The 12,487-nt window shown below is 38.8% G+C and overlaps 1 protein-coding gene across 2 annotated transcripts; it reads right to left on the bottom strand.

Annotated features, from left to right (window-relative positions):
* Positions 1-3,699: 3,699 nt before the first annotated feature.
* bloc1s2 (biogenesis of lysosomal organelles complex-1, subunit 2) lies at positions 3,700-11,958 on the bottom strand. Of its 2 annotated transcripts, XR_015107288.1 has the most exons (6): positions 11,763-11,958; positions 11,446-11,562; positions 11,166-11,285; positions 8,589-8,693; positions 7,870-8,078; positions 3,700-4,634 (listed from the first exon to the last, which is right to left on the bottom strand). XR_015107288.1 is itself a non-coding variant. In XM_086162106.1 (5 exons), the coding sequence occupies exons 1-5, from the start codon at positions 11,926-11,928 to the stop codon at positions 8,047-8,049; spliced, it is 540 nt and encodes a 179-aa protein (XP_086018232.1). In that variant the 5' UTR covers positions 11,929-11,958; the 3' UTR covers positions 7,386-8,046. The 2 variants fall into 2 exon arrangements, 1 of the variants encoding a protein (XP_086018232.1); XM_086162106.1 differs by lacking the exon at positions 3,700-4,634 and having other exon boundaries at positions 7,386-8,078.
* Positions 11,959-12,487: the final 529 nt, after the last annotated feature.

The raw sequence follows: 12,487 nt of genomic DNA, 5'->3' as shown, positions 1-12,487 counted from the left end.
ACGTCTGTTCAAGTCCTGGCAAGTTGTAAGGGTGGCAGCGTGTGCTTGGAGAGCGTGCACCTGCTGCGGGTTGTTGCGCAATTGGGATCATATGGCTGGTACTGGTTCCCGGCCATTAGTGAGGGCTTAAAAGTCAGAGCTTTGACCCTCAGTGGTTGCTAGGTCATTCGCCAATTTCCATTTCCCACACGCTCCTACTCCCCTGGCAGTGCAAATCTGTGCATCTCACCGGCCACCCCACCCTGCGCCCCCCCCCCTTCCTGGTGTGGCTGCGCTCATCCTACATCCCCTCTACCTGGTCTGTGTGTACCTGTTCATTGGTCTCAGTAAATTTGCGGTTTACTTGCAAGTTTACTTACTTTGCAAGTTTACTTAGACCAATCCGTAACACATTTCTGTTTTACAAACTCTACTTTAATCAGAATGTTTTCCTCCAAAGTACCTAAACGTCAACAAATCTAAATGGTTCTGACCTCTCCTATAACTTATTTGAAAAAACTACAAATGAGTTAATCTGCGCTCAAAGCCACTCTGTTTTCGAAGCTTCTGTTGTTTTGACCATGATAACAGGTTCAATACGCTCCCCATCTCAGACAGGATTCAAAGCTCTGCAAGGTTCACACCAAAGTAGGATCCTAATGGACTTTCTGACCTTTTCATTCATTTCTGCAAGATATGAAAAAGACATGATAGTGCTACATGAGAGGCTGCTCATGGTTTTGTGACTTTGTGGAATAGATAAGCCTTATTGGTGCACTACTCATCCAAGCATTGCATTAACATAAAACAGCCAAGCCCTCGGGGCCACCTAATGTCCATTAAACTCAGCGGATACACATCTGGTGGAAAAGCTAGGGCAACCAGCGTTGCAGTTTCCTCCTTGCCGGGTTCACTGTAGGACTCACAGGCAGTAAAAAAGGCGCATCCATAGGGTAAGAAAAAGGTGCAAGGATTTGGGCAGATTAAGGACAGCACAACTTCCAGAAGAAACAAAGTTTTACAGTATTTAACCATTATTTTAGCATAAAGACCATGGTGGTTTTCCCACCCGGTAAATTCACTGGTATGTCATGCTAAAAAGTTTCAAAATAATTATAGACACAGTGAGACCAAAAAGAGACAGGAAAACACCTGATATTTTTGGCTCCCATTTCATGCCATGACATCGTAAACCCACACTCTGCACCACCACCAGTTACAAACTATAGAGTAACTGATCAGAAGTGATTAGATAGCTCAGCTGAGCTCAGTCCAGTTATTTTGATGTATTTTTGTTAATAATGGCACATTTTATTGCAGCCTGTCAGACTCGACTATACCCTGATTATGAGTACAGGTTGGACAACAGGACAAAGCACATTCACATGGAGTGGAACTAAAAGAGGTTGATCACATCAGTTCCAGTGATTTGGTTCAGAACATATGGCAGTAATATTCTTACAGTATGGAGAACAGAATCAAATTATTAAAAAGGTTTAACTGATCGACTGATTCAATCATTCAATAAACTTGTTTATATGAAGCCTTCCAAAACTCAATGTCTTTGTATTTCTTGTCCTTTGGCTCTCCTCACTGTTAGTCCTCAAATTGCCCGTGAGTAGTTGAGAAAGAAGCGTGATTTGATTTGTCGCACACTGTCCTCATGCACTCACAGTAAAACATTACAAAACATTTTTAGTTTCTTCAAGGTCTTTTGAGTAGGCTTTTGGAAGGGGTGGTTGCCAAAATCCAGAAAACATTTTTCAGCCTTCCTTTAATGCTTCTGATCTGTCAAGAGCAGTTTTGTGTGTTGCTGATTTTTAGATATCAGATGCATAGATGTATGCCTTCCCTTGAAAACAAGACTGAATTTAATTCCCACAATGGTGGTCAAAGTGCCAAGAAATTACATTTAAAAAAAGACTCCCTTCAAATGTCTCTTTCCAGAAATCATGACCCAGTTACACAGGATAATAAACAGATTTTGTTATATACAGTCTACAAAACTTGAATGTAGAAAGAAGACAGTGCCTCATAGACAAAAGCTGCCTGACATGATTTCTAGATGTTATTACTTTTGAGTTTCTGAATGGATTCCGCAGCACGACAGCACAGAAACCCATTCAGCCTCATTCCATTAAAACAGACATCTCTATGACTGATGTACACACTAAAACAGCCTGAATGGCATAACTGACGAGAACATATGTATGTCTAACATCCCAAATCAGTCTGATATCAAAAGAGTGTAAAATGAATCAATGATATGATATTAAATGCACTTTTTACATATAAATATGCAATCATAGCACTGTTCTATCAAAGGATGAAGCAGGCTGGACAAATGAGGCATGCTGTAACAGTCAAATTGCCTCTTTCTCAGAACAAATGCTTAACATTTGTTGCTTAACATTGTTATCTATTCTGTATACATATCATCTATCAAAAACTAACAACTGTTCTAAAACTTTTTTTATTAAATTACACAATGCAGTCAGCGTGGGAGATGATAAGAAGACATTTTGCTGAATATGACAAGTGGTGCTTTGTGATGTTGATTTGGTTAGACAAGAGCACAGACTGAAATTAACAATTTATAGTTTCTATCGCTTTTGTGAAAACCCAAATATTAGATGTTATCCAGAGTTTGGGTTTTGGTGAGTAAAGGCCACTATCCAAATTTAAACTAAAACTAATCTAGCATGAGGTGCTGGCTACTTTAATGCATGCTGGAGGTACCATGTCCCTGAAATGTTGGTGTAACAGTTTTGCAGGTGGGGATGCTTCCAGATCCCTTTTACTGAAAATCAAAAATAGATATTTTACATAATGTATTCTGTTTTTAATATTGCCATTTGTCGTTTTGGTTTTCATTTTTAAAAATACTTTATTTTCTGAGGAATTCCTAGGTTTTGGAATGATTATAATCCAAGGATCTTGGCCCTCTCATTTCCTCTGTATCTAGTTGTTTCTTACTTTATTGTGAAACCCCTTGTGTAGATGGTTGGTTCCATCCATCCGTCCATTTGATAGTGACTGCCAGACGTTTCATTGTGGCTCATGGACACCTCTGGGTTCATCTAGTTTACAGCATCATTAAGTAGAGAAAAACTTTGTGTAAAGAGAATACAGTACATTACGCAACAAGACAAGATAACTTTTTGTGATTTTTAACTGCTCCAAAAATGAAATCATGGCATGTAGCATGAAAAAGAGGGTGTCTGGGTTATTCATCACCTTTAGCCTTATAGGAATGTTACAGTTCTCAGCAGTTTTGAGTAAACCATTAAATCAACAGATCTCATCTGGCATTGATATTTTATAAGAGCAGAGCATATAGTTTGCCAGTAAAACAGGGTAGATCTTTTTTTATGATGCCGTGTAATTACAGGGACCAATTCATGATACATAAGGCAAATGGGAGCATTTTGTAAGGATTCTACTCCACTGAAGACTACGTTAAAACTGTTTTGACAAGAAACAGCCCCTGTCCCACACACACTAAATTGTCAGTAGTATTACATGGAGCACCAGGCTGCATTTTGTGAGGTGAAATTGATTTTAATACTAATTTGTTAGCATTAAACAATCAACAAAAGTTGTTCAACCAACTAAAGTAAACCTATAACTTATGGTGTAACATGCAAATGTCAGTTTCTCAGACACCGAGCGCATGTATATATATATATATATATATATATATATATATATATATATATATATATATATATATATATATACATTCCCAGAGGCTTTCTTTGTGTCTTGCAACTTATGTAAAATTACTGCCGTATCTTCTATCGTCTGAAGGCAACAAGATAGTTATTTTTTTTCACGAAGTGTTTCACTCAGACAATATATCATCATGGCATTTGGCTAAAATTGTGGAAATCATGAAAACTTGCTGCAGTAGTCTTACACAAACCTGCCCTTCACATGTCAATATCGCACACAAAAAGAGACATGGAACCAGTGATGTGAAAACTTTCTATAAAAACATACTAACATACAATCTGGACAACCTGCTAAATTGTAAACAACTTTACTTGATGATGATATGAGCTCAGATTTTACACTAATCACAAAATTAGAACGAAATGAATACTTAAAAATAGTACGACTAAAAAGAACAATAATAACAATAATATGTATGAACATGTTGCACTTGCTTCCCAGAGTTTCCATGGTTATGGTATGTGGCCTGTGGACTGTACATAAATGTATCTGACATGGAATGGAAAAGTGTGTTGTTAAAGCTCTGCTGTGGTTACCAATATTGTGTGACCCACTGTGAGCAAAAACACATGCTTTGCCGGCACCCATATCTGGTGCCAAAATGTCTAAGTGGAATGCCAACAGGGGGTCGAAGAAACCTGAAGGCGATTTAGACATGATTCTGGTAACACTGCACATTAAAGGAGGACAAAACTGTAACACAAAATGGCAGCGATCAGGAGGACACATCAGAATAAAAGTAATTTTTAGATTTTAACATGGATTATAAAGGTCAATTCTCAGGTGTTGCTGGTTATAACTTCCTGTAAAGAGGGTACTCTCGGTTGTCTTCATTGAGGTGAATCTGAGGCTTGAGGTGAATCTGACAACCCGACTCCTCTACCTGCTGAGAACAGCTGGGTTCTGTCTTGTATTGGAAACTGCAATGCAAAAAAAAAAAAAAAAAAGGTTTTATGTCACAGTCCCATCTGGTCTCATTTTATGTCTGTAATATTAGAGTATATTTTGTGAACATTTTGGGGAAATCAAAATAGATTATGTTCGTATAGTGCTGGAAAAAAGTGGTCAGGGAAGCGAATACTTGATAGATGATGGCACATGGGTTTGAATTTTAAGGGAGTCAGAAGTGAAATGTAGGGTTTCTGCATGTTCCTGTATCATCACATGTGAGCATAATATAAGATGAGGGTGTGAGCAGCACAGTGAAGTGAATGATTGTGGTGCCAAGAGTTGACCTCATGTGGCTTGTCATGCCCTTCTCATAGAAGGTATTTGAAGTTTGACTCAAGTCTCTCAGATCTCACATGTGGCTTATATTTGCTCTGAAATACCTCCCAGATCTATAGGCTGCTTTAAAATGGATGTAAACATGAACCTTGTTTCTCAGACCATCTTTATGATATCTATATAGTGCGATAGCTTCACAGAGGAGTTAGGTAGAACCGTTTACCATATCAATTCCTGTCAAAATCTTCTTGTTGTGGCAACTGGACTTGACTTTCTTCATTTGAAGACATTTCAAACCCCTCATCTGAGAGGTTCTTGAGTTCTGATGAAGCATTCAGATGAGGGGTGAAATGTCCTAAAGTGAAGAAATTCAAGTCAAGTTGCCACAACAAGAAGATTTTGAAAAGAATTCACCATGACCCGGTTGACTGAAAACCTCCAAAGACATACGCAAGCAATGCTTGAGTGTGTAAAGCGAGTCAAACATAAGGAGGGTAAGAGAAATTTCACAAGACTTTTGCATTTTTTTACATAATCCAAGTAAAATGCTAACTTGGGAGTGAAGCTGAAAAACACTGAACAATTGTGGTTTAAAAACATATTTCTGAGTTTCCTTGTTCTCTCATTCATGAATGCTGAAAAATATTCCCCAAACTTTGTGCTTGCTTGTCAGTTACACAACACTGTGGTGTGGCATCCTGCCTGTAATTCTTAACGGCCCCAGTTTCTACTTCAGACTTATGGAGAAAAATGCTCCTTAGCCGTAACTGATGATGGACGTGTGTTTGATACTTTCTCAGGCACATTTCTGGGAACTGTGTGAGCTCTGTCAGAACAAATCAAGTGTAGGTTGCAACATTTTTAAGGAGCTGAAAAGTCATTTCTCTGTGGGGTTTGACATTTTGGGGGTAAACTGAATCTTGATAATTGTATCTATAAGTTGAAACCACCATGAATACAGTTAATTCTGTTTCATTCCAAAGTAACAGCTATATGTCCTGGCATTGCATGCAAAAGAATTGTTCAGTTTATTGCTGTTGGTGCACACTGTGCATACTGGAACACAGGAAGAGGTTTGCCGGATCATATTCGGATCATACTTGCAGACAAGTCATTGTCTGCAAATGATTCATGCTGCTTATGGTGAGTTTGTTCCTGGGAAAATCACAGAGAATGGGGAATAGTTAAGAAAAAGGCACATTTCTTTTTCTGACAAGCAGAAAGGAAGTTCCTTTGAAATTAAAACTGGTTACATGAAAGTGAGTGTCCCTAAAAGACCATATTTTAAATTATATCCTGGGTACTAAATTGAAATAGTCATTAGTTTAATGGCTCAAGCCCCTACTAAACTTCATGATAAATTAAAATATTACTTACCACGCACATGCATGGTGTGACTGCATACATGGGGCAAATGTTACTTACTGATGGCTAAATCACACTAATGTTTTGAGGTTTTACTTGTTTGTGTTAGTGTTTCTCTGCCTTTAAAGTGGGAAATACTGGAGGAACTTGCCCTTTCCTTTTTTTTTTAAATACATAGATGTAAAAACGAGACACGGTTATTTTTCCAGATAGTTTCCTTTGCTTTAAATTACAATTACCAATTACACAATATAGGCCTGACACTAAACCTGTCTTTTGCCAATACCCACATCTGTGGTTTTCATTCAACCTGTACAAAATATGTAATTCACATTTAGAATAGGATGCAGTAAGTTTCTACATCCAAATTGTGTATTTTCTGTATGGTCTAGTTTACCGCTTAATATTTTCCCCAAACTATCATGAACCTTTACCGATTATTCGTGTTGTACCTTCTTTTATGTACTTGGCTGTCTTTTTGCCATCCTATTTAGCTTTTAGATGATGCCAAATAATTGAATAGATTTGACTTTAGAGCCTTTAAGAGAGGACCTGTGTTTATGCCCCAGGGGCCTCAGAAAAAAGGAAGCAAGATGGAAGCATCACAATACACAGGGCCTCAACTGGACTAATGACAGAAACCTGTTTTAGATTAGGCTTTGCACACAAACAGGCTTATGTATACATGTATATGACCCAACAGAAACTCGTACAGTCTACAAGTGGACAGTGGAAAGGCTGCCATCGGTTCTGATAATATGTTGCCTGCAATTAAAAAATAATCTATTCTGGCAGTTGGTCTAGGAGAGCTTACATGCAGTAAACATAGATCGCAAAGGTTATCACATTATCTTTATTCAACCATTCCCTCTTTCCTTTGAACTGTCAAGGCGTCATCTTTTTACCAAATGCTGCTCTCTTTCCTGAGCTAGCAAAGCAGAAATTCAACATTGAGGTGAACAATACTCTATCCATTGACCATACATCAACTCAAATCTTTATAGAATCCAGATATGCAATTTACTGTCAGTAATGCACTGAGTGTGATCATTTGCAAAGAAACAGTAATGCAATTGAGATAGAGATCATGGTTTATTTAAAAAAAGCCCCAATTGCTCTGTGTTAACTCAGCCAAGTAAACAATACATCATAACCACCATTCAAAACTTCATACTCAATCTCCATGTGATTTCACACTTTGCATTATTTTTAGCCACAAGTAGTATTGATTACCTGTTATGATGACATTATGAATAACCTGGGACAATAACTGCAGATAATTGAGGGCTCAGAAATGGTCAAAAAAAGATTTAAGCTTTTGTCCTTTGTATCTGACATGTTAATATACAGTATTTTCTAGTCTACCAGGGCACAACTCATTCCTTTGCGTCAAGTAGATCAGAACACTTAAGTTGGACCACTCTAATAGAATATGCATGTAATTTGGCTGATTTACTCTACCCAAAGCGTACATGTACACTCTATCTGGCAGCAGTCATACTGCCAAAATTTGTGATGCTGGAGTTAAATCTAAGCCAAGCACTGCAGTAGTAATTCATGTACCTTCACACACTTTCTCCATAGTGGGTTCTGGGTCTCAAAAGTGGCCTCATCTGTATATTATTTCAATCATAGTTCACATCCTTCCCTTGGTGCCTGCCTGGGATGGCAAGGAGAGAAGGCTAAACAGCATGAAAGATGTGAGAAGGCTTTCCAACTCAGTCTTTGCCCCTCTCCGCTTCATCGTTTCTCCAGTTTTTTGAATCTGGCTTCTGAAATGACAAGTAAATCATGACCTTTTTAATGGTCAATACTTGAGCTCCAGAAAAAAAAAAAAAATCAAAATGAAAAATTATCAGATACTATTATCTTTGCAGGCATCAGGGCAGAGTCGATTGCAATACCACAGTACCCTCTACTGGTGGTCTTCATAATGATTTCTGGCATCTGCCAAATCACTCGGTGCTATAATTGGTAAGTGCAATATCTGCCAGAAAAATTGCTCTCACTTAAAGAAATTGAGTATTGCAACCATGCTATCTAGGTCAAATCTTTTAAATCCATAGAAAACTGAGAATGTCACCATTTTTAACAAACTTGTGTAATATGGTATTGATATGATTACAATTGGAATTAATTTTTCTACACTGGCTGATAATTCATTTATTCACGTACAAGCATCAAAACTGATCAAAAAATGTTAAACATATTTACTTTTTTCTTATTCTTCAAATATTCATAAATACATTCACAATTTATTGTCATAAGAAGCCATTTCTTACCCAGTTTTTTTGAGTAAGCATCCAGTTTATATGCAGCATGTTCAAGTGCAGATACTTGCTCCTCTATTTGATTTATTTGGTCCAAGTAGGGCTGAAGGCTAGCATCTTAAGAAAACAGACAACACCCAGATGAAAAATGTCAGTAGGACTAACAGTTAAGATAGAAAAACACTATACTGTCAGTCTGTGTGCCAAGGGAAATGCCTTGAGATAATCTAATCACTGTTCAATATACTGATACTACATGTAGTGCGATACTACCAGTTCAATGTTCCATGTGTACTTTTCTCCTAAAATGTCAGTCAATAAATTTACAATTTTCTTTCCAGATCTAAATATATGTATATATCAGTGGTGGGCTGTCCGGGCTTGCAAGGCCTTCTCTGCTGACCTATAAAATATCTGAAGCACAGACTGATTTTAATTATGTATTGTCCATGAATACTTATTAAATAATTCCAAATGGTCGGTCTGCTTCCTTTCATAGCTTTTTCCCTGGTGCGATAATGTCAGCATGTCACACGCCCTTTGATTGGATAGTCAGGGTGTACTAGCCAGAGCTAGCAGGCTGCATCTTTAGCGAGCTGCACGAACACAAATATATTGTGTTGATATAACACCTAACTTGTCAACCCATGATGGCTGAAGGAAGAGAAGAAATTGATGTGGTTAGAGATTTATTGTCAAACCCATTTTCAAGAAAAGCTGGACATCATTAAGAAAGGTCGGACAATGGCGAAGCTAGCAGGCCTGTTACAGCGAGGAAAAGGACTTGTCCGTCACTTTCAGTCCACTAACTATGGGCGGTGCCCCTGGCTCACAGGCTCCGAGGTACACTGCAAATTGTGTTGCTGGGAGTGCTTGTTCTTTCCCATTGATCGGGGCTAGACCATTGGCTAGAGTAAAGAAGTTTTGTGAAACCGCTGAGTGAGAGAGAAGCAGACACAAGGAACTCTATGAGGCCACTGAACACATTGCAGGCGCTCCAAGTGCATGAAGAGGTCAAGCGCAAGATCCTTGCATACACTACCAACTCCATGGCAAGATTCTGGGCAATATTATTTGCCAGACACAGAATAATTTTTCAAGACCACGAAAAACTTGTGTTTGTCAACCTCCTCGACCCCAGACGTTTTGGGAACACAAGAAAATTTTCCCACATGCAGCCTTTACCAGCTTAACACTTTTCGATCTGTCTCGGCTTCAAACTGAACTGACTGTATAGTATTAGTATACCATGAATGATTTTGCAGAACTAATCTCCCACTGATTTCACTTTCTTCTTCTTCTTCTTCTTCTTCTTCTTCTTCTTCTTCTTCTTCTTCTTCTTCTTCTTCTTCTTCTTCTTCTTCTTCTTCTTCTTCTTCTTCTTCTTCTTCTTCTTCTTCTTCTTCTTCTTCTTCTTCTTCTTCTTCTTCTTCTTCTTCTTCTTCTTCTTCTTCTTCTTCTTCTTCTTCTTCTTCTTCTTCTTCTTCTTCTTCTTCCGGCTTTTCCTGTTAGGGGTCGCCATAGCGAGTCAACTTTCTCCATCTAACCTTATTCTCTGTATCTTCCTCTCTCCCTCCAACTACCTTCATATCCTCTCTCACTACGTCCATAAATCTTCTCTTTGGTCTTCCTCGAGACCTCTTGCCTGGCAGCTCCAGTTCCAGCATCCGTCTACCAATATATTCACTATCTCTTCTCTGTACATGACCAAACCATCTCAGTCTGGCTTCTCTGACCTTCTCTCCAAAATATCTAACATGTGCCGTCCCTCTGATAGACTCATTCCTGATCCTATCCATCCTGGTCACTCCCAAATCACTTTCACTTTCTTCAGCTTAAAGAAAAAGCTGAGTGAGAGCAGAGGGCAACTGTACACATTTGTGTGTTTGGCGCTGACCATCCCCAAGTCCACTGCTTCTGTCAAGCAACCATTTTCAGCCCTAAAGCGAATTAAAATTTATGCCAGAAATACAACAGGCCACGCTCGACTTTCAGCATTAGCTTTGATGGTGATAGAAAAGGACTTCTTGATTGAGATGAATCGCATGAATAATCTACATGCCAGAGTAATTGAACCCTTTTGAAGGAAGAAAGGAGAATGGATTTTGTGTATAAATAATTTGAATTTTTGGTGAGTAAAATGTTACTATTTCCTTAAATAATATTGCGATTGAATGAGGGTATTGTTATTCGATTATGTGTGTCAGTAGAAGGAGACTTGTGTACTCCGGGTTTGTTTCTTCAGCAACAGCATTTATTGTGGCTACACGAGTTATCTCTGCGATGTAACAGCTCTTTATACTGCATTTCTGCATAATAAGATTATGTTTATAACCAGTTAGTGAAGAGTGGATTGATGAATGGAGCACTGTAAAAGGCCTAAGTGTCAAACGCCCCCCATTGGTCTACATACTGTATATGATTTAAATTGTGCATCACAAAGCCCGAAAGCGAAACGGAAAACTACGCTGAGTTTGACAGTATTAGACGGACATTGATATAACGTCAAGCTCTTAATGAAATATAATTGTAGTTTCATTTAAGGAATAACACAGGTTAACAAGTAAGTAAAGGTAGAGTAAAACTCACATTTGGTGTTAAGATCCTGCAGGTTGCGGCTGATGTTAACACTGATGTCTTTCATCTCCATGTATTTCAGACTGGTCAGTTTATTCATGTTCTCCAGCAGGCGGTAATCTTCGCAAGTGGCTAAAAATGTGAAGAGGTAAAAGTGCACCACCATGTGAAAAAGTACAGTATATGTCAGAAATAACGGGTTTGTGTGAGTGCATTCTAACTCCGGATGAGCATGCGGGTGTTCATAAGTGCATGGACACAGCGAGAACAGTGTGGTGCTTGATTGAAAGACCTGTAAGTTCTCCTTGCAGAAAGATTGCCATCTTTTCGAACATATCAGTGCACAACTCGTTGATATCCGGCTCGGCAGGCTCCACAGCTTCCTCTGCTGTCTCCACACCTCCATCACCTCGAGGAGCACGTTATAGGAAAGACTTAGTCAATAACTTGTCGGCCCAGTAACTAAAGGGAAGATTTTTGTGGATTTATCGAAGTGATGAAGGTCATGCATTGAAAATGATCGCATAAGATACTGAAGCCGGGGACGGTTTGATTATCAAGTACTATTAGCATTAGCAGCTACGGAGGGTGCATGTAAACATTGCTCACTGTTGGTGCTGGGCTTCTTCGATGTGGGTACTGGGTTTTCCGCAGCCTCCTCTGCTCCTTCACCTTGCTGGCAGGAAGTCCCGGCCACGTTCAGAGCCGACGAGTGGGACGCGGGTGACCGGGAGATGCTGTCCATTGCGGCGGCATCGTCACCCGTAGCAGCCATTTTGTTCCTGTTTCGACGTTCCCTCGTCACATGAGCCGCTTGATCACGTGACGTCTGCTCGCATGCCCACGCGCACGCGTTGCCACACCCTTGTCATGTTAAGCGGTCGATTATTTTTAATGTCGTGTACGCATTATAAATATGTTAGGGGAAGATATAAAACGGCAATACGTTTAAATACATAAGGAACTAAAAGTATTTTACCACGCTACTGATAGGATTATTATTAAGTTTTTTATTATTGCACGCTTTACAAATGACAAATTTATCGTGACAAACGAATTACGTTTTATGTTTTTTTTTCTCTAACTCTTCCACTCTAATTGATAAATCATTTGATGGAATACTGTAAGATAAAATTTCGTGTTATTAACTAAAATAATTAAATCCCAACTTCACAATAAATACATAACGTTATTCATGTGCGTGCTGATTATTAAACGCCACATCTTGAAAACCAGTATTTCACAATGAAGACAGTAAAATGTGTCCCATTTATAAGTGTATGTAAGTGCAGTTGTGCACCCCCTAAATAAATCCACTGAATGAGACCTACACA

The sequence above is a fragment of the Fistularia commersonii genome, chromosome 16, assembly GCF_037954325.1.
Source record: "Fistularia commersonii isolate RoL2024-O1a breed Wild chromosome 16, RoL_Fcom_v1.0, whole genome shotgun sequence".
Taxonomy (NCBI): Eukaryota; Metazoa; Chordata; class Actinopteri; order Syngnathiformes; family Fistulariidae; genus Fistularia; species Fistularia commersonii.
This window is presented reverse-complemented; position numbering and strand designations above follow the sequence as displayed.